The sequence below is a fragment of the Danio rerio genome, chromosome 18 (assembly GCF_052040795.2).
Source record: "Danio rerio strain M-AB ecotype USA chromosome 18, GRCz13ab, whole genome shotgun sequence".
Classification (NCBI taxonomy): domain Eukaryota; kingdom Metazoa; phylum Chordata; class Actinopteri; order Cypriniformes; family Danionidae; genus Danio; species Danio rerio.
This window is the reverse complement of record NC_141038.1, coordinates 44,520,307-44,544,738: the sequence shown is the minus strand read 5'-3', so window position 1 is coordinate 44,544,738 and position 24,432 is coordinate 44,520,307. Positions and strand designations below refer to the sequence as shown.

At 37.8% G+C, this 24,432-nt stretch overlaps 3 protein-coding genes across 7 annotated transcripts in view; 1 reads left to right on the top strand and 2 right to left on the bottom strand.

Moving 5' to 3' along the window:
* Positions 1-24,432, top strand: part of grk7b (G protein-coupled receptor kinase 7b) — an 845,646-nt gene that overhangs the window by 357,988 nt on the left and 463,226 nt on the right. The gene's annotated exons all lie outside the window — the stretch shown is intronic.
* Positions 1-24,432, bottom strand: part of bcl7bb (BAF chromatin remodeling complex subunit BCL7B b) — a 266,172-nt gene that overhangs the window by 161,027 nt on the left and 80,713 nt on the right. The window lies entirely within an intron of this gene.
* Positions 1-24,432, bottom strand: part of veph1 (ventricular zone expressed PH domain-containing 1) — a 168,118-nt gene that overhangs the window by 78,758 nt on the left and 64,928 nt on the right. For all 5 annotated transcript variants that reach the window (XR_015514233.1, XR_015514234.1, XR_015514235.1 and 2 more), the window contains 2 exon segments: positions 13,608-13,771; positions 6,012-6,221 (listed from right to left, as the gene is read on the bottom strand). Coding sequence is in view for 1 of the 5 variants with exons in the window: in NM_212831.1 (NP_997996.1) it covers positions 6,012-6,221; positions 13,608-13,771 (374 nt within the window). In the remaining 4 variants the exon portion in view is untranslated.

Here is a 24,432-nt window from a genome sequence, read left to right as displayed (position 1 = left end):
GGGTGTAGAACATTACATACAGTAACTGGATCAAGCCTCTTTCAGATTGTGCCATTTTATCTCCACATGGCCCTGACCACCACTGGTCAGACTGCGGTCCATCTCCAAAGCAAACACATTAAGCAACATTGAGAAATGTCCAAGTTCTCCGCAGGTATCAATTTACCAAACACACACTGTTGAGAACAAATGGCAAGAATGCTAGTGCTCTCTATAATGGCGTTAAAATATGATCCCTCATATTTCTGGCACAAAGAGAAGGTGTGGAACTTCAATGCAGGAATGAACAAAGTGCTTAAAAAAGGCTGTCAACGCTTCCAGGCTGTTCAATTAACATAAAAGAAAGGATGACACTCACGATAAAGCGAAGAGAGACATTATTGGTTAAATCACTGCTAAAGTAATTAAAGCAGCTGTAAAGACTGAAGTAGCTGAAAGTATAATGAAAGCCAGAAACAGAGTTTGTGGTGGTAGGAGCTGGGGGTATTGCTATATTTAAAGAAGGTCAAATATCTGTTAACATTTAGGTAGCATTTTCACCAATGTAAAAAGATTGTTATACGTACGTTACACATACGTTACACATACGTACTGTATCGTTAGGTTCAGGGATTATACACATTTTTACTACAACATTTCTATGACTTTTCCAGGACTTTCAAGTCAATTTTCATGACCTACTGTTTCATGTAATGTCTACGTATACATGGTAAATCATAAGAAAAACAATGACATTTAAATTTATTACAGCATATCATACAACTCGCAACAATCTCTTTAATTTCAATTTATTTTTATATCTATGTAAAATAGATGATGCTTGCGCAGCATTAAGTATGCGAGACCATGTTTAGGCCAAGAAAAGAAGTAAAAACAACTAACCTCCATTCCAGTATACAGATATTTGTCAGACAAATTTTAGACGATGTTTATAGTTTGTTAAACTAGTAATAGTAGGTAAAACTACTTCTAGTGTAAAGCCGTGATCACACTGCACTTTTCGCTCCATAGACTTCCATTTATGGCATGCGAATGCGGCAGATCAGAAGCACAAAGACGTGCGACAAGTTTAGCATTTCACTGCATTCGGAAGTTCAAGCTTGGCGAACTTTTCCATGCAAAATCACATCAGGTGATTGCATGAGACCAATAGAAGATATTTTTAAATATGGAGCAATCGCTCACTTTTATTAACGTCTAATCCTATTGTTTAATACTATCCCTTTTCGCAGCGCCGTACAACAGAATTTTGCAAGCACAAACTCTAGTGGGACCGCAGCTGAAGTCGCTTTGGACAAAAAATGTCTGCTAAATGACTAATGTAAATGTAATTTCCATGACTTTTCCAAAACCTTGTGGGTTTTTCTGTTTTCCATATCTTTTCCAGGCCTAAAAAATGCCATGTCAAAATTCCATCACTTTTCCAGGTTTTCAATGACTGTATGGACCCTGTGGGTTATGCCTCCTGTTCGAACTACTCTAGCATCTTCAATGAAAAAAAAAGGAGTGTTTTGAAAATGCTAAAACTGAGCTGCGAATGTTTGAAAACAAGCATGTGGCTATCCACAATCACTTTCTGATTGGTCTTTTGGATTATTGTGCTTTGTTCACTGATTTGTTGGGCCCCCTCATATGACTACTACCCATATGACTATTATATGACTATTATTGTTTTTGCAGCAGCAGCATATTCTACTTGCTAACAGCAGTATGCCTTTCAACTTCAACTAATCAGTCCATACTTGTAGAGTCATGACTTTAGTTTTAGATTTTAAAATGTACACTATCTGACAAAAGTCTAGTCGCCTATCCATGTTTTAGGAACAACAAATAATAACGTGACTCCTAGTTGATCATTTGGTATCAGAATTGGCTTGTATAAAAGGCAAAGACCTCTAGATTACGCTTATTTTACCAAAATAAAATATGATCATGCCTTGATTTTTTAAAATTATTTAATTAGGACAGTAAGGTCTGACTTTGCTTAGATAAAAGTCTTGTCACTTAACAGAAATAATGCACAGTATAGAATATAAAGTCATGGTGCAGTGATTTGGCTAAAATGATGGAATGAATCCCTCTGATAATGATACGAAAATGCTGGAACAAACAGTCCAGCATGCCAGTAATCCATTAGAACACAGAAACTGGGACATCCACACATTTACACACGCTGAGACAAGAATGATGACCATAACAATTACCATAACCATAATGGTGCCCAGATTTGTTTTGCAACCCCCCATAAAGAAACAAGACAAAAAAATGGCTATTACGAAACTTTAATTCCAACAGAAACGTGAAAACTGTCATATCTCATAGACCTCACGGCAGATTTAGCGTGCTACAAATCCTTTGTGTGAAACTTCTCTCTGCTTCCAAATTCACCCATAATGCAACACCATAACAGTCAACAAAGCGCTGTTTCTACAACAAAATCACTGCTTTCAACAATAAATCTCACAATAATTCATTTCAGAATTTAAATGTTTCCATGTTTTATAAATCCCTGTTTTCTATTCAGTGTGTTTTAATTATTTATTCATAGTGTAGTTCACTCCTTTCAATATCATACAGTGCTGAAATGATGTGACCTGCAGTCTCCAACCTGATTTCACCAAGTAAGACATGATCCTGGATTAACATCTGTGTTGATCCTGGAACAACATTCCAATCAGCCAATCAGAATTAAGGGATATGTTTACTGTTCATGTTAAGTTTAGGCTTACAGTTAACTTTATGCACTTCTACATGATTGTTATCCTACTATTATTTCCCTCTGATCTGATTTTGGGAATAATTTACAGTTATGGTTGGGTTTAGGGGTGGGGAATGGGTATGGATTACATTTTCAAACAAAAATGATGGTCATCCAGGATCGCATCGTACTTGGCAAAGTCATGAAGTGCACCTGCAGAAAACACTGTAGAGATTCCTCAAGGTCACAGTCATTAACTGCAGTGTCTACAAATGCACTAATAGAGTAGTGCTGCTTGTTGGTGCAAAGCAGGAGTGTTAAACAAGCCTGAAGGACTTAGGAAAGAGTTAGTTTGATCAGGTGTGTTTAATTAGGGTTGGAACTAAAGGCTGTTTCTCACTATGCGTTCTTCAGCTACCTTGTGTCCTCGTGTTCTCGTGTAACGTATAGTAATCATCAACCGCCAAAGTTCAGTTCCAAAACTCAAGACCCCAAGAACAGAAGACACGTCAAAGTTTCCGGATGTGTTCATGGTATCAAGGATGCATCGATGCAGACTTGAGTGCAAAACTCGCTCGAGAAGTCTCAGCGGTCATTGCGGCTGAATAAAGAAGGTGGGAAGCGCAGCATTTATTATTAAAGTTCAGAGATATAACTCATTTATCTCAAGAGTTTCCTTAAATGAGACGGTAAAAGTAAACATTACCATGAAATTGTTAATAAAGGCATGAACACATTAAGGGTGTTTATTTGCTGAAATTCATATTAAAATCAGTTTTATTTGTATATTTGTATGAATGTATATTTGTAAGGTCCTTATGCAGAGGATATATTTTGAAAAGGGAAAAAACATTAAATCGTTGTATGAATGCTGTAATGTTTAAATAATTTTTTATTAAAAATGTGTGAAGGTCATGTGACCATCAGGAAGAACCAGAAAAGAACGCAGCATCTCATTTCTCACAGGATGTGTTCTCTGTTCTCGCAGTCTCCCGAATTCGTTCTTTCGAGGTGACCTGGCAAGACCGGTCAAGAACACAAGTCTTTTCTATGTGTTCTTGCAATTGAGAAACCGCTATTATGTGTTCTTGAGCAATCTTGTGTCATTATGTTCTCGTGTAACGTCATGAACTGCCAAATTTCAGTTACATAACTCAAGACTGCAAGAACGGAGGACATGTGAAAGAACCTGGATGTGTTCTTGGTATCGAGGATGCACCGATGCAGGCTTAAGCACTGAACTCGCTCTAGAGGCCCCAAAAGAAGTTGGGAAGCGCAACATTTTATATAGATTTATTATTAAAGTTCAGAGACATACACATACACAGAGACTGTGCCCCTTCAGTAACTGAGATCTAAAGAAGTTTAAAGAGTGAAATCCAGACAATTATACATACTAATCGTAAAGTTTTATCAGCTAAAACAAGCATAAAATACAAAAAAAAATATATATATACCAAGTAAACTATTTATTATGTATTTCTTTTGTTTCAACTTGTTAAACTGAACCTTCTTTAAGAAAATAAATTAAACAGGCCTGTCTCTGGAAAATAAAACAATTAAAAAACTTCTTAAAAAATATTATTGAAATGACAGAGACAAAATTAAGGAACAATTTAAGTAAAGGTGCAAAAAAAAAAAAGCTTTCTATTCAATTGAATTTAACAGTAAGAGCTTAAGGCTTTGCTTGGTCACTTGCGTTTTTTGTGTGTGCAAAAAAAAAATCCACATTTCCAGGTATTTAATTCATATTTAATTAAATTCATTTAGAGATATCTGCAAATATTTTTCAATGGAAGTCAATGGAGGAATATGACTAGTCACAATATATTTGCAGATATCTCCAATCTGATTTCGTACTAGTACAATTGTAATTGCAGATATCTCTAATTGTCATTCTGACTAGTCGAATTATAACTCTGACTAGTCAAAATATAATTAGAGATATCTTTAAACATATTTATGGATAGTCAAAACAAAGGTTTAAATGCTAAAACCGCTTGCCATACTATCAAAGTCCGCCCTCTGTAGTAACAGTTCACGGTCAGCTCACGTCATGTGTGATTTTGCGGCGGGAACATTATATGAAGACAGAATGATAATTTAGGGTGAATTGTACCTTATAAATACAGTATGTGACTCTTTCAACACCATTAGGAGTTATCCCTGTCGCTGTGCAAAGTATGTAAATCACTGTGAAGACTTTAAAACTTAGGATGTTTGACCCAGTATGCGTGTCAAAAAGCGGACGAGTCTAAAGCAATGACTGTACAACCGAAATGTTGCCAGACGTCTGATTTTGAGAGGATGGGCCATCCTCTATTTCAGCTCCACTCATCTTGGTCTGCTAACATTACTGCTGCTGCAATCTGAACTCACGTGCGACAGCAGGTGGAACGTAGCTCACTTGCAAACAGCTCAACTAATAAGAGAAAACGGACGGCGTATCGTAATCAAATCGTCATAACGCCACGATGCATATTGAGACATTTTTGCATCGCAATAAATCGTACAACGATAAATCGTTACACCCCTAATATATATATATATATATATATATATATATATATATATATATATATATATATATATATATATATATGTATATATATATATATATATATATATATATATATATATATATATATATATATATATATATATATAATTAATGCCATAACAAACAAAGTTATGGCATTAATGGAAATATTTGATGAAGTTGCTTTTTAATTTAGTCATAAGATGTAGATTATTATCAGCGTGATTTCTTTAAAACGCACATTAAACCACATCAATAGTTAAGCAGCAACTATTGTCAGTAAAGATGTATAGAAATGAACATTTCTGGGTTAAAACTGAAACTTCTGGCTGCACTTGGCCCAAAACTGGAACCAAAATGCTTTGTAGTCATTCATTCATTCATTCATTTTCTTTTCGGCTTATTCCTTTTATTCATCTGGGGTCGCCACAGCGCAATGAACAGTGGTTTAAATACTTTCCAGTTTGCCAGATATTAATTAATTAATAGTCATTCAAACATCTTTACTGAAGACTCTCTTGACGGTTGGTCTCACGTGTTTGTAGTTTATTTATACATTTTTCTTAAGTCTTAACCAAATTTACATCCAATGCGCAATCTATTTATTACACAAACTACACTACACACTACAAAACAAAGCATTATAGCTTTTTAACAAGCTTTATTATCATTGTAAACTTGTTAAGCACAATGAGAATTCATAATAGGAACCAAAACAAAATAAATAAAAGACAACTAAAACAAAAGTGCAAACATAAATGAATAAATGCTCACCTCACTTGTCAGACCCACTGCTCTATGGATCTTAGCGATGTGTCCCAGTAACCAAGGGTTCTTCTGTCCCACATTTCTCAGGGTGGACAGGAAGGGTGCGAGAGACACAGGACTTGATTGAGCCACATTCACCAGCACACCCAGCGCAGAGTCACCGAGATCGCTGTCACCGAGGAAACCAATCAACAACGGCACCAAAGACGACAATACCTGAGCACACAAAAACACAACAACATTCACAAGTGAACAGGCTTAGATTGTCTATCAACATCAGATGCCTTACAATGGAAAAATATAAACACCAGAGCCATTCAGAAAGTGAAAAACGATGAGTATGTTTACATGGACACCAATAATCCGATTTTAATGCGATTAAGACAATACTCTGATTACGAGTCTACGTGAAGTTTAATTTTAAACTAATTTCGATGTGCTCATGATTGACCCAGCTGGTCCACATTAGCTAATTATGATCCTCCAATCAAAGGATCGCAAATCACTATATATATCCTCATTTCCTTTCTACTACTATCTTCGTCTTGAAGAAACCCCCCTCCTCCCCTTCTTCCTCCTTTATCCAGAATGGGCGGCACGGTGGCCCAGTGACTAGCACTGTTGCCTCACAGCAAGAATACCAATGGTGTTGGGTCCTCGCTGAGCCATCTGGTATTTCTGTGTGGAGTTTGCATGTTCTCCCCGTGTCCGCGTGGGTTTCCCCCGGGTTCCCCGGTTTCCTCCCACCATCCAAATGTGCTCTATATTATAGATAAAACAAGCCTAAACCTTTTTTATAATGTCTTACTCTCAGGAAGTTCGCCTTGGCCTCAGCAGCGGGGGAGTTTGCGATAGACCTGAGCTCAATCTCCACTCGCCCTGCAAAACGGGGGGAGCCCTGGGCTTGAGGATCCCTTGAGCTCAGGGCTCTCTCCTGGGACAGCATGCCAAACAAGCTATGAATAAATCATGAGCTAAGTGTGAACTCTTGAACATGTAAATAGCGATTTTGATTAATCTGATTAAGGTCATAATCGAACTAAGGAGAAATTGAATTAGGAAATGTGGAATATGGTGATTTTAGACGCATTATTAAAGTGCAGTACAGACACCTTATTCAAACTATTACTGTCATGTAAGACTTTTCGCCGCGTTCTGCGAGAGGATAGTACACACACACACACACACACACATGGCTGTTTGACTATTATTTGCTCCTACAGACTCAGAGTCCAGACCACAGACACCTGCATCGTGAAATGGGGAGGTATTGTCCTTCCTTTCAGCATGCAGTATGAACTTCAATTAAAACAACACTCTTCCAGCAGTTCATAGTTGCAACCAATATCTCACTTGTCAAGGGGGGCATGCATGAAATGTTCCTGAATAAAAGTGAAAATGCCAAAATTTAGATAAAGTTGACAAAATAAAAAATGAAACACCCAAATTACATGAAGCTCCGAAGGAAATGAAGATTATGTGCTTAACATGTAAAACGAGATCATGAAAGGAACATTTAAAAAGCAACTCATGGAAACGCCTTCATCATATTATTGTCTTAATTAGATTAAGGCAAATAATTTGATTACTGATGTCCATGTAAACATAGTCAGTGTGTTACACTTTATTTTGAAGTGACGTAGTTACAGCGTTACTATTTATCGAACTACTGAGCATTATAAATTAATCACATGTACTTCCTATATGCTTGGAGATTTAGGTTAGGTTCAGGGTTAGTTACATGTAATGATGCATCAGTCATTGTATTTACTATAGTAAATGGATGGAATGTATAACAATGTCATCTTGAATTAAAATGTTAGCAAACAGTGTACTGCACTTCTAAAGAAATTGTAAGGTTTATAATGGAATTGAAACATATTAAACCTCTTTAACATTATTAAAAGTACATGCTGAGTGACTGATATTTGTTACAGTTCTAACATTCATTTTCAAACTATGTTTGCTAGATTTATTTTTAAGATCTCAGATAAACTCCCGCTCCCGCTTTCAGTATGGCAATGAATGTCACGTAAAATGGTATTCAAACTCACATAGTGCATGGTTTCCGCTACATTAATTCTTCCAAGACGGGGCACCACGCCAAGATTCACCCCGCCAAGGCTACATTACAGCTTCTCATTTAAAATTTTTTTTTTTTCAATTCGTTTTTTTTTTTAATAGCGGGTGATAATCGCACCAAAACGTATTAAAGGGTAAGTGAATTATAACAGCACAAACTTTTCTTTAACCGTAGTATTGTACTAGTATTTAACCGTTGTGCGTCATTTGTTTAACCCTTTAAGGTGAAGTGTTGACTGACTGACTGACTGCCTGACCGGCAGGTGTGTGATGTATTAGGCCAGCAAACACGACGTATAGCCGTTTCACTTTACTTCAGGGTGCATTAATGCGGCTCTGCAGGTCTATTGAAGACATTAATAAATGTTCCTAGCAAATCTATTAAATGCTGGAGACATACTCGTTACATAAATGCACTAAATCGCACTTCAGCAGTGTTTATTTGAGACCGCACAAGAAGATCTGCGCGCTCTTGAAGCGGCTTATATTTTAGGGGGTGTGCAAGTTTTGTGCACAAGCAGAGGAAATCGGCGCGCAAGCAAAGAGATCCGCATGCTCGTAGGCTATTATATAAATGCAATCTTGAATTCTAATACTGCGCTCATAACATTTGTTATTGAAATAACGCCACAGGTAGTTGGTAAATCTGTGTAAAAAAAAAGGCCTGCCGCCACAGCTGGAAAAGAATCCTAGAGGAAACACTGTAGTAGCATTTAAAGGTGACCTATTATGGGTTCTAACAGTTTTAACATATTCTGTGAATATACTGTAAATAGCTTGTAATAGGAAATAATGTATTCATTTAATATTTTAGAATCACACTTGATAAAAAACAGTCTGCAGAAACACTTTGATCGACTTTCTCCCTTTGTGCATTTTCAGAGGGGAAAGCCCCGCCCATTAGTGATGATGTCATTAGCACAGGACGTTAGTCTTATTTTGATTCTGCCACTATGCAGACATAGGTATCTGTAGCTCCTCCCTCTTTTGATAAGAGGGCTGGGAGCACAATCTCATTTGAATTTAAAGTGACAGTCACCAAAATGGCACAATTAGGATTAAAGCTTAATAGGGGCAGTTACAAAGAGTTAATAAACATTATCTGTGGGATTTTTTTCAGCTGAAACTTCACTTTTAGGGACATCAGACACTTATTTTACATCTTGTAAAATGGGTCTAATACTGTAGGTCCCCTTTAACACTGAATAAAGCACATAATCAGTACCTGAGGTGATCATTGTCATGGTAGTTTATGCAGTTGTTCAGCCATGACATCACGAAATACAAACTGCTTATAAATAAATTGTTAATATATTATAAATATACTGTTTATATAATATTAATTGTGTGAGTCGCTGTCACATTCCTTTTAACATGGAAAAGATACCTTTTAAAGCATGTTAAGGCACTGCGTAAGACATGTTTCAAATCATGCAAAATGTGTGGTGTGTAAACACGCTGAAGAATCAGCAGATGCATGATGTGGAAAAGGTTTGTTTTCCGCTGTTCTTGGAAGCGCACAAGGACAGGCTATCTGGACTCTTCACAGCGGGGATGTAATAAAAACGGTAAAAACATCACAAACACGACTGCTCTTTCATCAGTGGTCCCTCATGGTTCTGATTGTGCTGTGTAAAGAACCACTGCCCTCTGGTTGGTTGATATCAGTGCCGCCCACCCATTAATCCTGGTTCCTACATGAGCTTACAGAGAAAAAAAAGTGATGGTAAGAGACTGACAAAATAAAAGTTGAGTAAAAGGAAACTCGTAATCATCCGTGCACTGTGGACAGTTTATCTAGATTTATCTGTTACAGCTAAGCAGTGATGACCTTCAAATAGAAGAGTGACTCACAGAAGAAATACAGACCATCAGTCAAACCTTGTGTTGGTTGACATTCACGTCTGGCAAACTATTGTGATGACTAGAGGACACTGCGTCACACCAGCTCTTTTCTCCAGCATGACACACTTTTAGTAAGGATGTGCTTAATCCTCTCTTTTTTTTCTTATGAAGCGTTTCACCTTTGAATTGATGAAGTAGATCTGATGATTCTGGGAGAGCAGCAGACAGGACATCCTATGAGAACAATTCCCAGTCTCTGTGATTATGTGAAAACCCATTGATTAATCTTTATTACTCCCGCTTGTTTTCAAATGACTAGCAGCACTTGGATAGCACTGGGACAGAATGGTCTGGGGGACTTATCCATCACTAAAAAATCTTTTTATATAAACTATTTTTATGCTAGTTTAAACTGGTAGGATATATACAGTCAGAAGTCAGAATTATTAGCCCTCTGTGAATGTTTTTCTTTTTCAAATATTTCACAAATGATTTTTTACAGAGCAAGACATTTTTCACAGTATTTACATTTATATTTATATTATATTATATTTATACTTTAATAATTTTTCTTTTGAAGAAAGTTTTATTTGCTTTATTCGGCTAGTTTTCCATAAAAAAAATAAGATCAATATTATTATCTGCCTTAAGCAATATTTTTTCAGGTATCAACAGAAAAAACACTGTTATACAATAACTTTCCTAATTACCCTTGTTTGCCTAATTAACCTAATTAATCTTTTAGATTGCACTTAAACTGAATCTTGAAAAATATGTAGTAAAATATTATTTACTGTCATCATGGTAAAGATAAAACAAATCAGTTATTAGAAATGAGTTATTAAAACTATTATGTTTAGAAATGTGCTGAAAAAAATCTTCACCCTGTAAAACAGAAATTGGAGAAAAATATACTGACTTCAAAAAATTCTGACTTCAACTGTTACAGATTCTACATTTGTCAATCTTAAACTTGTAATATCTCAAATATTTATTCTGAAAGTCAAAGTGTAAACAGAAATATCTGTCAACTCTGTTATAAACAAATTTTGTCAAAATATATACAGTTAACAAATGTGACAACTTAAAACCCAGTCTTCCCTTAGAGAACATTTTTTAACCATTAACTCAATTTAAGCCTAATAAATTTTTATTTTGGAGTAAAAATACAAAAAATAAATAAAATAAATAACTGAAAAGTTTCCTAGATGATGTGCATTTCCTCTAAATATAGCTTTAAAAGTGAAAAATTCTACAAACATTCAAGCAGTGAGAGAACTAATCAGTTTCTAATCAATTTATTAACAATAAACTGTTAACTGTTAATAAAACATTTTAGAAAGTCCAGTTACCCCCACAGTCCAAAAAAAATGCGCTATAGGCGAATTGAATAAACTAAATAGGTTGTGGTGTATGGGATTGAATGAGTGTGTATAGGTGTTTTCCAGTACTGGGTTGCGGCTGGAAGGGCATTTGCGGTGTAAAAAAAAATGTTGGATAAGTTGGCGATTTATTCCACTGTGGCGACACCTGATAAATAAAGGGACTAAGCTTAAAAGAAATCTTGCCTAATTACCCTAACCTGCCTAGTTAACCTAATTACCCTAGTTAAGCCTTTAAATTTCAAGCTGAATAGAAGTGTCTTGAAAAATATCTAGTCAAATATTATTTACTGTCATCATAGCAAAGATAAAATAAATCAATTATTAGAGATAAGTTATTAAAACTATTCTACTGTAATTCAAGAATCAGCCACTGAACACTGTACTTTTGTTGACCTTTATTGGAATGTGGGCTTGAAGAATTACAGATCCCCTTGTTATCCAATGCAAAATCAACAAAGTCAGTTTTTTCGCGATCCTGGAAAATTCTTCATTTAAATGGAAAATTAAGCCCCCAAAAAAGTAATTATCTCATAAAACCACCAATTTGAACTATATAATCAAATGATATATTATTTTAGTTTGCGATTCATTGTTTTACGTGATTGCAAAGATGCCATTAGACATCCTGCGACATGAACGACACAGAACATTTTAGGCATTTTTGATGCAGTTCAGTAGATTGCACATCTAACACAATACTTAATATTTATTATTTAAATATATACACGACCATTCAAAAGTTTGGGGTCAGGTTTTTTTTTGTTTTTTTTACTATTACCATTAATATTAATAATTATAAAAATATAACTACTATTGGGGCGAGGCAGTGGCGCAGTAGGTAGTGCTGTCACCTCACAGCAAGAAGGTCACTGGGTCGCTGGTTCGAACCTCGGCTCAGTTAGCGTTTCTGTGTGGAGTTTGCATGTTCTCCCTGCTTTCGCGTGGGTTTCCCCCGGGTGCTCCGGTTTCCCCCACAGTCTAAAGACATGCGGTACAGGTGAATTGGGTAGGCTAAATTGTCTGTAGTGTATGAGAGTGTGTGTGAATGTGTGTGTGAATGTTTCCCAGAGATGGGTTGCGGTTGGAAGGGCATCCGCTGCGTAAAAACTTGCTGGATAAGTTGGCATTTCATTCCGCTGTGGGGACCCCGGATTAATAAAGGGACTAAGCCGACAAGAAAATGAATGAATGAATAATTAATATTAGAGTGATTTCCGACGGATGGTGTGACTGAAGACTTTAGTAATGAAGCTGAAAATTCATCTTTAAAATCTCTGGATAAATGATTAAATTAAATTATAATCTACTTTTGAGCAGTTATTTTATAGTGCAATAACATTTCACAATTTTACAATTTCTACTGTATTTTTGATGAAATAAATGCAGCCTTGGTGAGCAGGAGAAGCTTATTTTAAAACATTAAAAATCCTACTGACCTCAAACTTTTAACTGGTAGTGTGTGTATATACAAAAAATAAATAAATTGTAAACTCTCACAAATTTCTGGGAATTACCACCACAAAATTAGTCATTTTTAATCGCAAAAAATTGCAATAATAATAATAATAATAATTAGAGTGATTTCTAAAGGATCGTGTAACTCTGAAAACTGGAGTAATGAAGCTGAAAATTCATCTTTCAAATCACTGGAATAAATTATTAAATATATTTTTAAAATAAATCGTAAAAAAAACAAGAGGGTCTAGAATTACAGTAAGAATCCTTGAATGTTGCACCATTTTACACTGAATCTCCATTTCCTGTGTATCTCCTGGAAACTACAAGAGGATCCCCGATTTCCTCACTACTGTTGAAAGAATCCAGTGTGTTAATGCGGGTATTGTCACTGATTATGCATCTTCCTGTCCAATGCGAAATGTGCTCCTTATGACTTCAGCATTCCTGTGACACCGTACATCTGCTATTGGCAAACAAGAAATCCTCCAATCCCTTCAAAACATAAAAAAATAGATGACTGCTTCTGCCAAAAATGTGGTTTCCCTTTTTCTTTTCCTGTAAATTTGTCTTCACTCAGAGTCGTGGGGGGTTCGGATGTGTTTTCCGACATTTCCCCATCCGCAACTGTAGTACCGACAGAGGTGTCAACCATCACACCATTTTACAGTCTCTGACCTTGTACTGCAGCTGTCAGCTCTAAAAGAAATGCTAAATCACTCATTTATCCTCCACTCCCTTGGTGACCTTCACATTCTTTCTGTTTTTAGCCCGAATAACCGCAAATACCCCCTGTTCTTCTGCTCATACATCCTGTAATGTGTCATTCACTCACCAGGGGGTGAAGGTCTGAGATCATCTGCAGCAGTCTGAGCAGGTGCTGTCTGCCTGTCTGGTCCAGGCGGGGCATCATCGCTGTAAGCTCCCGCACGTGTTGATGGATGGGCTCTGGTTGGCGTGGATATACAGATGGCAACACTCTCAACAGCATGGTGTTACCTGTCAAAACACATAATTGTTCAATTCGGCACAGTAATAACAAGCTGCCATGAGTACTGTTACTAATGCACACACAAATGAGTAAAAAAAAAACTATGAATGTTGAACTGGACCTCCAGCAGAGAGATAAACAATTTGGACTGTGGTGAAAAATGTGCAAGTTATTTCCCCTGTAAAAGTGAGTGAGGACTGATTTACTATATGAACACTTTTCTTGAAAATGAACAAACTGTTGTTGTTGTTGTTGTTATTCTTCGGATTTTAATGCCGTTTGTTTCCTCATTAATCCATTTGGAAATGTCAGGCTTTTAGACACATATTGAATTGATCAGTGTGAAAAAATGAATAATGTCAATACAACCAGGGGGGGGGGGGGGGGGGCCCCAAGTCGGAGCACTCACTCAGGTCCCCCAAGCTCTGAGCTGGTTGGGGAAATTGCAAATTGTACCGAAACTATAGAACAAAATCAATGCCATAAGTATTGAAATAAAAAGCTTATCGAATAGCACAAGCTGAAAAAAAATAATACATTGAATTAACAACTGCCTGCATTTTAATGACTTGGATTGCCAGGGTTTGTAATTTTACGTCCTGAAATTTACCACAGCTGTTTATTTAAGCTGTGAATATTTCAACTAAAACTGTTTCAAACATGATTATGTACTTAAAAATTCAATAATTCATATTCAATTTCCAGATTTCATGTAAATTATTCAAAAATCAATTTTCAATTCATTTTATTTCAGTTAAAAAATGTGTCTCCATAAATTCAGTGGATTAAATTCAGCTTTTAAAATTTGACACTGACAGTATTAAATGCTACTTTTGTACTGTTATTAGCTTTTTTCCTCACTTATTTACTGGTTTAAAAATCTTAAATTGGTCCACCTGCTAGTGAAAAAGTAGCAATGTATGTATTATTTTTTACAATGTATTATTTTTTTCCAGCTTGTGCTATTTCATAAGCTTTTCATTTCAACACTTTTGGCATTGATTTTGTTCCTACAAAACAATCAGTTACAATTGGTTTAAGAGTGGCAAGCAAAATTCGGCACATTGCAACCTGCAGAACCTGGAAAGTTAGAGTAGATCTTGGTTAGTAATCTGGAACAGCACCCTTAAATAAAAGTGTGGGGAAAAGAAGTGAAAAGATACTATGATGTTAGAATATGGAGTATAATAGTGCCACCGAGTTTTGTGTACCAGTCATTGTCCTTTGACCTTATGACACATGCTTGACATTTCACACTTACCAAAAAAAAAAAAAAGCTGGATTCCACACAATCGATTTGTTGGGACAGCATGAAGGAATTAAGTTAACTTATTAGTTTTTAATAAGGCTTGGGATTTTTCCTAAAGACCCAAGTGGGCAAGGCCAGAGGAAAGGAGAGACACCAGCTAATCCAGGAAGAAGTTCGAGCTGGTGTGGAGAAAGAGTGAGTGAGCAGGGCAGTGGGGCTGAGGCAGCAGGAGGCATGGACAAACATTATGCAGGCAGACTTCCAGCACATTCGATTCCTCATCCAGGCTGTGCATACTACCAAGTCCAGCCAACCTTCACGTGTGGGGCAAGATTGAGACTCCAGCATGTCAGTTATACTTTAGTAGGGGATCATTACAACATCTATTGAGGAGCTGTCCAAAGGCCTTAGTGGAAGGGCAATACCATTGGCAGCATGGACAAGTACTGAAGGCAGTGTGGCAGAGAGAATATGCAATGCCATAATCTCTGGTAGGTACCATCTTGCCCCGAAAAGGAGGATTGAAAAGGAGCTGGGGAGGAACCCTGCCAACGGCAAAGGACAAGGTCAGACCTCCTCCACTCAGCCCCTGACTGGCAGTTGCAAGTCAACCTGGGGAAGCAGTTAAAGTTCCCACAGCACATAGTTCCAACATCACTCCCAACAGACATAATCATAATTTCTGAGGCAACAAGACAGTTGACTATGCTTGAACTCGCAGTGCCCTGGGAAGAGTGGATGGAAGAGGCAAATGAAAGGAAACCATGAGTACCAGGAGCTAGTAAAGAAGTGCTGGGAAGGGGGCTGGAAGACCAATTGTGAGCCAATACAAAGACTATAGAATACACAAGACATGTCACTCATATTGTTCGTAAAGTGTAATGGTCAATATAGCGAATAAAGACCGCCTTGTACCACAGAAGCCAATCATCTATTGACCTTATTCTCCGCAGACGAGCGGGCGCCGCCATTTGAATCTTTTTGGCACGAGACTTCCGGTCTCATTCACTTCCATTCATTTTTAGACATTAAAAAATGCTCGTTTCGCTGTTTGATGTTGCAAACTGATATTTCCTAGTTATATTATTCTACTTGGTCTGTATAGTCATGCAAACATTTGTTTGTAGAGCAAGTAGTTTGACCGTTTTTTGCCGTTTATTATTCCTTGTCATTTCTCCTATAGGCGACTGAAACAGAAGTTCTAAGACAATCGCGAAAACAGGCGCATTTCCACATTTTAGAATAAGGTCAATAGAGTGACAAAACTCCGGGAAAGGGAGTTGAACATTTAGAAACAAAACTTATGAGGCCATTGTTGTTTAGTTTTATTGGTGATTCTAGATATGAAATTCAGTCATAAGCTTGGCTAGTAGATTAGGAGAATTTGATGTTTCCCTATTTAGACTGAATGTCCACGCATACTGCCCGAGAGGCATTTCAAAGATGGCCACCCAGTGAAATGACTTGTCTTAAAGGGACTTTGGTCAATAGAGGTGAGTTGTGGGGTTCGCAGGGCCTCAAGAATTGTGTTGTTTAGCTCATTTTGAATAATTAGTTTAAATTAAAATATTTTTGAGTGCTTAAAAAACGAAATTGCAACAAACAAACAAAAAACAAACAATTTTTGTGCAAGAAAAATGGCCCTTTGATGTTTTAAGCAAAAACTGTGGCCTAACATTTCCCTAATAACTTACGTAATGGACTTTTTTTAATGGTTTACTGAAAGATTCTGCTAAAAAGACATTAATGTATTAGTCTACCAATTTCTATAACCCAACTGCGACAAAGTTTTCACTGACTGTCCACCTACCTGGGAAAACAAAATCTCATCAGAAACTAAAATATGGTAGGAAACTCCCGCCCAACATCAACCACAAATCTAATCCCAGTTCTGGCAAGTCATCTAAGCCATGGCGGCCGGTTAGCAGAAATCCTTCTGAGAACAAGATGTTTCGCCTGGCTCAGGGGGGACATTTAGGCTTGCTGAAGACCTGCCCACCTGCTTCTACACACAGTGGGTGATGTTAATGAAGGATTAGGGCTATACATAACCTTCCGTAATGAGACAGCTGGGGAAATGTTACTGGCCTCAGATAGTTAATAGAAGAAACGGACGATCTTTCATTCACTTTCAAAGACCACATGCGATAAGCTGTTTAATCTTTGCCAGGTGTTTTGGCAGAAGACTTTTTTATAGTTTTGGAGAAATGCATCCTCCAAAGAGCTCAACTAAAAGTAGTATGAGACATATTCATTTCCATAAAAAGCTTTTGTACATTATTATGCTTGCGATATAAATCAAAATTTCAATTCCCCCCTTCATCTTGGTCAGCCAACTTTTTCATTTCACAGAATCTATCGTAAGAGTTACCTTTATAACAGAGTTGGTCGAAATGAAGGTGTTACAGAATAAAACCTGGAAAGTATAATTGTAATATTTACAGGTTCGACATATTTTTTGTATCTGATGCAATTGTTAAGTGAATGTGATTATTTATCAACCATGTGTAAACTGAGACATAGCTATCTTTATTGAGATACTTTTTCTTTACGTCACTACACTTAACCTAAATATCATACATTTTATTTATATAATGGAGTGAACTAAGATGTAATTTTCAATTTATATGTCACCATCTAGGAGACGTGAATATTTTCACAATACGCACTGAACAATTGTTTTGTGAGTTTCGAGTCAATGATTCATTGATTACAATGACACACTCAAAGTTACTCTCCAGTCAATAGCCGCTTTCAAACATACAGACCTTTCCGGAAAATTCCAGAAAAAGTATGTGTGAACAGGCCCTTTTTGAAAATGCCGGTAAATTTGTTCCGGCTATTTTCCGGAAAGAGAAGTTGTAACATTACCGGTAATTTGCCGAAATGCTGCTCTGTGTGAAAACAGTAGAAAGATCGGAAAGAGCGCGTCTACTTTAGCCAATCAGAACAGTCCGACGCTTTCACGTCCATGCGGTTTATGAGAATAAAAGCCTTTGAATATTTTTCCAGACACATTTAGCTGCTAGATGTTAGTCAGATAACGTTTATATGTTCCTTCTTAATGCCAACTGTGTAAATAATTATCAATAAGATGATTATGATAAGCCGTTTTTTTGTTTACCTTCAAGCTCTGCTTCCTTCAGTTGCTTGGTGCATCGCATATCATGTACATCTCGACATGCAAAAGTGTTTCTCTATATTTTCACAGAAGTTGTTCACGATACTGATCAATCCACAGAGTTTGTAATGTAGTCAAATGTTTACAAATACAAGCGCAGCAGTTTAGAGCTTATTTCTGGTTAATGATGTCATAACTGGTATTTTGGAATGGATGTGTGAACGGTCTTTTCTGGGAAAATTCGTAATGTCCTTGCCTGTGTGAACAGTGCTTTTTTTAATTTACCGGTAAAGTCGTTCCGTAAGATTTCTGGATATTTACCGGTATCCCTGTGTGAAAGGGGCTAATGACTCACTGATTCAATTGATCCAGTCAGGGTCAGACTGCAGTCAATAGCCACTGATTCAAATGATCTAGTTAGAGTGACTCTCCAGTCAACAACTCCCTAATTCAAGTCATCTATCGTCAGAGCAAGTGTTCAGATAAGGATTTGCTGATACAAATTATTTGGTCAGTGCAAGTCTCTAGTCAATGACTCAAAAATGAAAGGGTCAGCGGTGTGTTTCCTGAAGACGATTATATTCCCAAATTCCACTGTTTAAAAGAACTTGCAACCATAGTTGACTAACGAGGCTTTTGGGAAATGTAGCCCAGACAGAGTCTCTAGTTAATGATTCAGTTCATTCCCAAAACTGCCTATGTATAGGCCAAGAAAAGTAACTTAGTACTGCTGAATTTTAAAATGTATTATTGCAAATGAAAATCATAAATCAGCTTTAAAAGTTTGAGCTTTTTAAATCCACTGTATGAAATGCTTGAATGTGGAAATGTCCAGATTTGTGAATTACTGCCTGAATGTGGTAGGTTTTATTTTAAACACTAAATATAATGTAAAAAATAATATACATTTTTGGCCTATCTATCTTTCTGCTGCAAAATGGACATAATATACATGAAATTAGCATGTTTTTACAGCATTGTTCATAACATTTTAACAGTTTTTTGTTTCTTGCACACATTTAAAAATCTTTTAAAACATTTTTAGACTGTCATTTTAATTTTAGAACTGAATTATCACTACTTTTAGTAATGGTAATTAGTACATGGCAAGTTTTGGTAATAAAATTGTAATTGGTTATATATAACTACTTTTAATAAACCATTTTAAGCATAAAAAATTACTTGTAGTTTACCTTTACTCAAGTACAAATGAATAGAAGTCGATCGCTGAACAATCGGTGCTTCTGAAAACACTATCGGTTGGGTTTAGGGAATGGGGTGGGTGGGGGTATCGGTCGGTGGGTCACTTAGTCCAGGGGTTTTCAAACTGTCAATTTGAGGCGTTCACTAGAGTGAATCTGATTATTGAAAGCTCCTCCACATCTAACTATCAAGTAGAGTTAATGCATTCGGGTAAAACATATACAAATAAAATGGGCTGGCTGCTTTTTAAAAATAATGATGAGAATGAAAGTAAAATCAGTGAGCCGTCTGACAAAAAGAAGCCCTTCTGATTAAAATCAGCAGGATGCCTATCTGGTTCTTTCACTTACTTTGAAGACATTACTGGCTACATTTACATGGACATCAGTAGTCTAGCTATTTGCCTTAATATACAATAATATAATCAAGTTGTTTTGAATGTTGCGTCGCAAAGCTATCCACATTTCCTGCAGAGTTTCACGTAAGTTTGGGTGACTTTAACTGCAGTTCGGCAGATTAACTTTCACTCATGAACATTTTACTCATGCTCCCGTGACAAACTGGTGTATTGGACGCAAATAAGGAGTAAGGACTTGTGGAAGAGTGTTGTTTTAAATGGAATTTAATAACGCACGTCGAATGGAAAGAAAAAAATGTCGGCATTTCGCGATGTGTGTGTCTGTGTGTGGTCCTTTACTGACAGCCGCTTGTGTGGATCTTGTCAGAAAATATGGAGAAAGTCCAACAGGGCGGTAATAGTTTGATTGCTATGTTTACTTCTATAATGCCACTAATATATGCATACTCCATGTCTTAATTCCAGTTATGAGTTTATTCAGATTAAGGTAATCAAAAATTTATGTTTACATGGTGGACTATTAATCAAAGTATTGTCTTAATTGTAATAAAATCTATTAAAATACTGGCGTCCCATGTATACGTACTCAATAATTATTTTCTGTATGTACGTACATCTAAAGCAAGCACCGATGCTATGGCTCACACCTATTGACAGTAGAAGATGATTTACGGTTAGTCGTGTCAAGAATCCAACCATGTTGTCCTCAAAGAAAACCAGGTAAGCTTTATATTTAAGTCTCAATGTAATTAATGCTACGTTATGCAGAAAGTAATATGTGAATGACGTTTGCACATGCATTGTAGTTTTGGCTCGCGGGATAGGAGTTGGAGAGGGGGCGAGTGAAATTAGCCAATCTTGGGGTGGATGGGGGGAGGTGGGGTGTGTGTTGAAAACCCCTTACTTAGTCAGTCAGTCGATATTGGCCTCTTTTGAATTTATGCAAGAAGAGTAGGCATGAATGGCACTCACGAGAGAAATTTAAGATCTCAAAAAGCATATCCAGCAGCCTCTGGTGTATTTGAAAAAACAAAAACTGCAAAAAAAAAAAAAAAAAAAAAAAAAAAAAACGTAGCTCCTGAAATGTATTTGGTGCTTTTCAGAAATGTATACAGGGGTACGTAATCAGAATAAGCTTGGAATGGTACTTTTACTCAAGAACTTGATTTGTGGGTTTACTTAAACTTAAACTATAAATTCATTTTGCTTGTCAGAAATGTTCCTTTAAATCAGCTGAATGAGTAAAACATTTCGTTCAGTACAGCAAATAACAAAGTGCACTCCGTGTACAACACATGACAAAAACAGATTTCAAGGGAATGATAAATATCCAGGTGTTCATTTTAATATTTCCTTCCTTCTCAGCCCACCTCTCGAGTTGTAGGTGTGAGGTAATCATGGAACATACAGCACCATTTCAAATCTCGATTAGAGGAGCTCATTGTCTGAGCTTTGAGTCAATTATGGTGTAGGTGCTATGGGAATTTCCTCATCAGCGCTTTTCGTTCCAAGGTGGCAGATCGACGCATTAGCCAAGATTGACCTTCCACTGTGTTCCCTTCAGACAACGAGTGCAGTCATTCACGTTTGTACTGTCCAGTGAGTAGCCCTCCACTGAGTTCACATTCAGATACGCCTCCGTAGTTTTTTTGCACCACAAAAGTATATGTCATCAACAGAGAACCGCATTACTATGGCAAATGAGACACTGCTGGCCATATGCTCTTTATCACTGACAATTCATGCAGATATTGAGAATCCTGATAATCTAAATGACTGTTAATGGACTGATGACTAATACAAGGGACCATTTATACAACATTTTCAGCCAAAAGTGAAAATTTCATGCAATTTGCCTTTTAATTTACACAGCAACTGCGTTTTTGTGGCTAAAAAAGGGTTTTAAAGTGGACATGTGTTCTAACTGGTACAAAAAAAACAAAACAATCCAGGCTCATTATTGATAGATGTAAAAATTTCTGGACAGCGCAAAATATGTTCCAGGAGCACCACCTTCCTTAAACCCAACCAACAGTGTTTTCAAAAGCACCAATTGACCCGTCCACCGTCTTTCTAAAACCCAACCGTGTTTTCAAAAACACCAATTGACCAATCCACCGCCTTCCTTGAACATAACCGACAGTGTTTTCAAAGGCACGGATAGACCCGCCAACCGCCTTCCCTAAACCTTACCGACAGTGTTTTCAAAAGCACCAATTGACCCGCCCAGCACCTTTCTTAAACCCAACCGACAGTGTTTTCAAAAGCATTAATTTACCCACTAACCCCTTCCCTAAACCCAGCCGACAGTATTTTCAAAAGCACCAATTGACCCGCCCACCGCCTTCCTTAAACCCAACAGACAATGTTTTCAACAGCACCAACTGACCCGCCTACCATCTTCCTTAAACCCAACCGACAGTGTTTTCAAAAGCACCAATTGACCCGCCAGCCGCCTTCTTTAAACCCAACAGACAGTGTTATCAAAAGCACGGATTGACCCTCCAACCGCCTTCCCTAAACCCAAGGACAGTGTTTTCAAAAGCACCGATTGACCTGCCCAGCGACTTTCTTAAACCCAACAGACAGTGTTTTCAAAAGCACCAATTGACCCGCTAACCCCTTCCCTAAACCCAGCCGACAGTATTTTCAAAAGCACCAATTGACCTGCCCACCGCCTTCCTTAAACCCAACAGACAGTGTTTTTTAAAAAAAACAATTGGCCCGCCAACTGGCTTCCCTATACCCAACCAACAGTGTTTCCAAAACCACCGAATGACCCGCCTACCGCCTGCCCTAAACCTAACCGACAGTGTTTCTAAAAGCACCGATTGACCCGCCCACCGCCTTCCCTAAACCTAACCGACAGTGTTTCCAAAAGCACTGATTGACCCGTCCCCCGCCTTCCCTAAACCTAACCGACAGTGTTTTTAAAAGCACTGATTGACCCGCCCACCGCCTTCCCTAAACCTAACCGACAGTGTTTCCAAAAGCACGGATTGACCCGCCCACCGCCTTCTCTACATCCAAACGACGGTGTTTTTAAAAGCACCGAATGACCCGCCCACCGCCGGCCATAAACCTAACCGAAAGTGTTTCTCAAAGCACTAATTGACCCGCCCACCGCCTTCCCTAAACCTAACCGACAGTGTTTCCAAAAGCACTGATTGACCCGTCCCCCGCCTTCCCTAAACCTAACCGACAGTGTTTTTAAAAGCACTGATTGACCCGCCCACCGCCTTCCCTAAACCTAACCGACAGTGTTTCCAAAAGCACTGATTGACCCGCCCCCCGCCTTCCCTAAACCTAACCGACAGTGTTTCTAAAAGCACTGATTGACCCGTCCCCCGCCTTCCCTAAACCTAACCGACAGTGTTTTTAAAAGCACTGATTGACCCGCCCACCGCCTTCCCTAAACCTAACCGACAGTGTTTCCAAAAGCACTGATTGACCCGCCCCCCGCCTTCCCTAAACCTAACCGACAGTGTTTCTAAAAGCACCGATTGACCCGCCCACCGCCTTCCCTAAACCTAACCGACAGTGTTTCCAAAAGCACTGATTGACCCGCCCCCCGCCTTCCCTAAACCTAACCGACAGTGTGTCTTAAAGCACCGATTGACCCGCCCACCGCCTTCCCTAAACCTAACCGACAGTGTTTCCAAAAGCACTGATTGACCCGCCCCCCGCCTTCCCTAAACCTAACTGACAGTGTTTCTAAAAGAACCGATTGACCCGCCCACCGCCTTCCCTAAACCTAACCGACAGTGTTTCCAAAAGCACTGATTGACCCGTCCCCCGCCTTCCCTAAACCTAACCGACAGTGTTTTTAAAAGCACTGATTGACCCGCCCACCGCCTTCCCTAAACCTAACCGACAGTGTTTCCAAAAGCACTGATTGACCCGCCCCCCGCCTTCCCTAAACCCAACCGACGGTGTTTTTAAAAGCAATGCAGAAAGAAAAAATCCCTTGCGTCAGTTGGATTTTATTTTTACCACGTTCTCACTCTGTTATTTACTTGTTTATTTTATTTTTTGCTTTTTGTTTTTGTTTTACTGGAACTGTTCTTTGCCGGACTCAAACCCCGTTTTCACGGTCAACTCCTCTTTGTGTCTCAGGTCTGTTGGCGTACGTGACGAGCCGCTGGGCAAACTGGTAACACTGGAAAAGCCGTCAACATGTAGGTAAGCGGTCAACTGGTAGTGCAAAAAGAATCAAGCTGTGGCCGTATCGTTCAATTTAAAGATGAAATGCAGCCATGCATAGCTCTGGTTACATAATTCGCACTTTCCAGAAATGAATACAAGGGTACGTTTTTACAATAAGCCTTTGTTTGAAAAAAAGAGATCTTCTCTTCACTGGTTCCCAGTCAGGTTCAGCACTGATTTTAAGATTTTATACCTGATTTTTAAAAGGTATACTCAACTCTTCCCCAAATACTGTACTCTAATACATCAACCAGGTCACTCAGATCAGGTAATAAGTCATTGTTGACCACAAAAAATCTAAAGACAACCACAAATTTGCTGTGGTATGCCCCAAAAAAGTGATATTTAACACCTTTAAAGCTTTTAAGCTCACAGTTGAAGACATATTTGTTCAGTTTAGCATTTGACATACTCTGTTTCTACTTTGTTGTCCATGTCAGTTGTATATTTTACATTTCTATGTTTAATCTGAAGCACTTAAACTTGCAGTTATATGTGTTATTTTGTTTATATATGGTTTATGTGAGGCTTG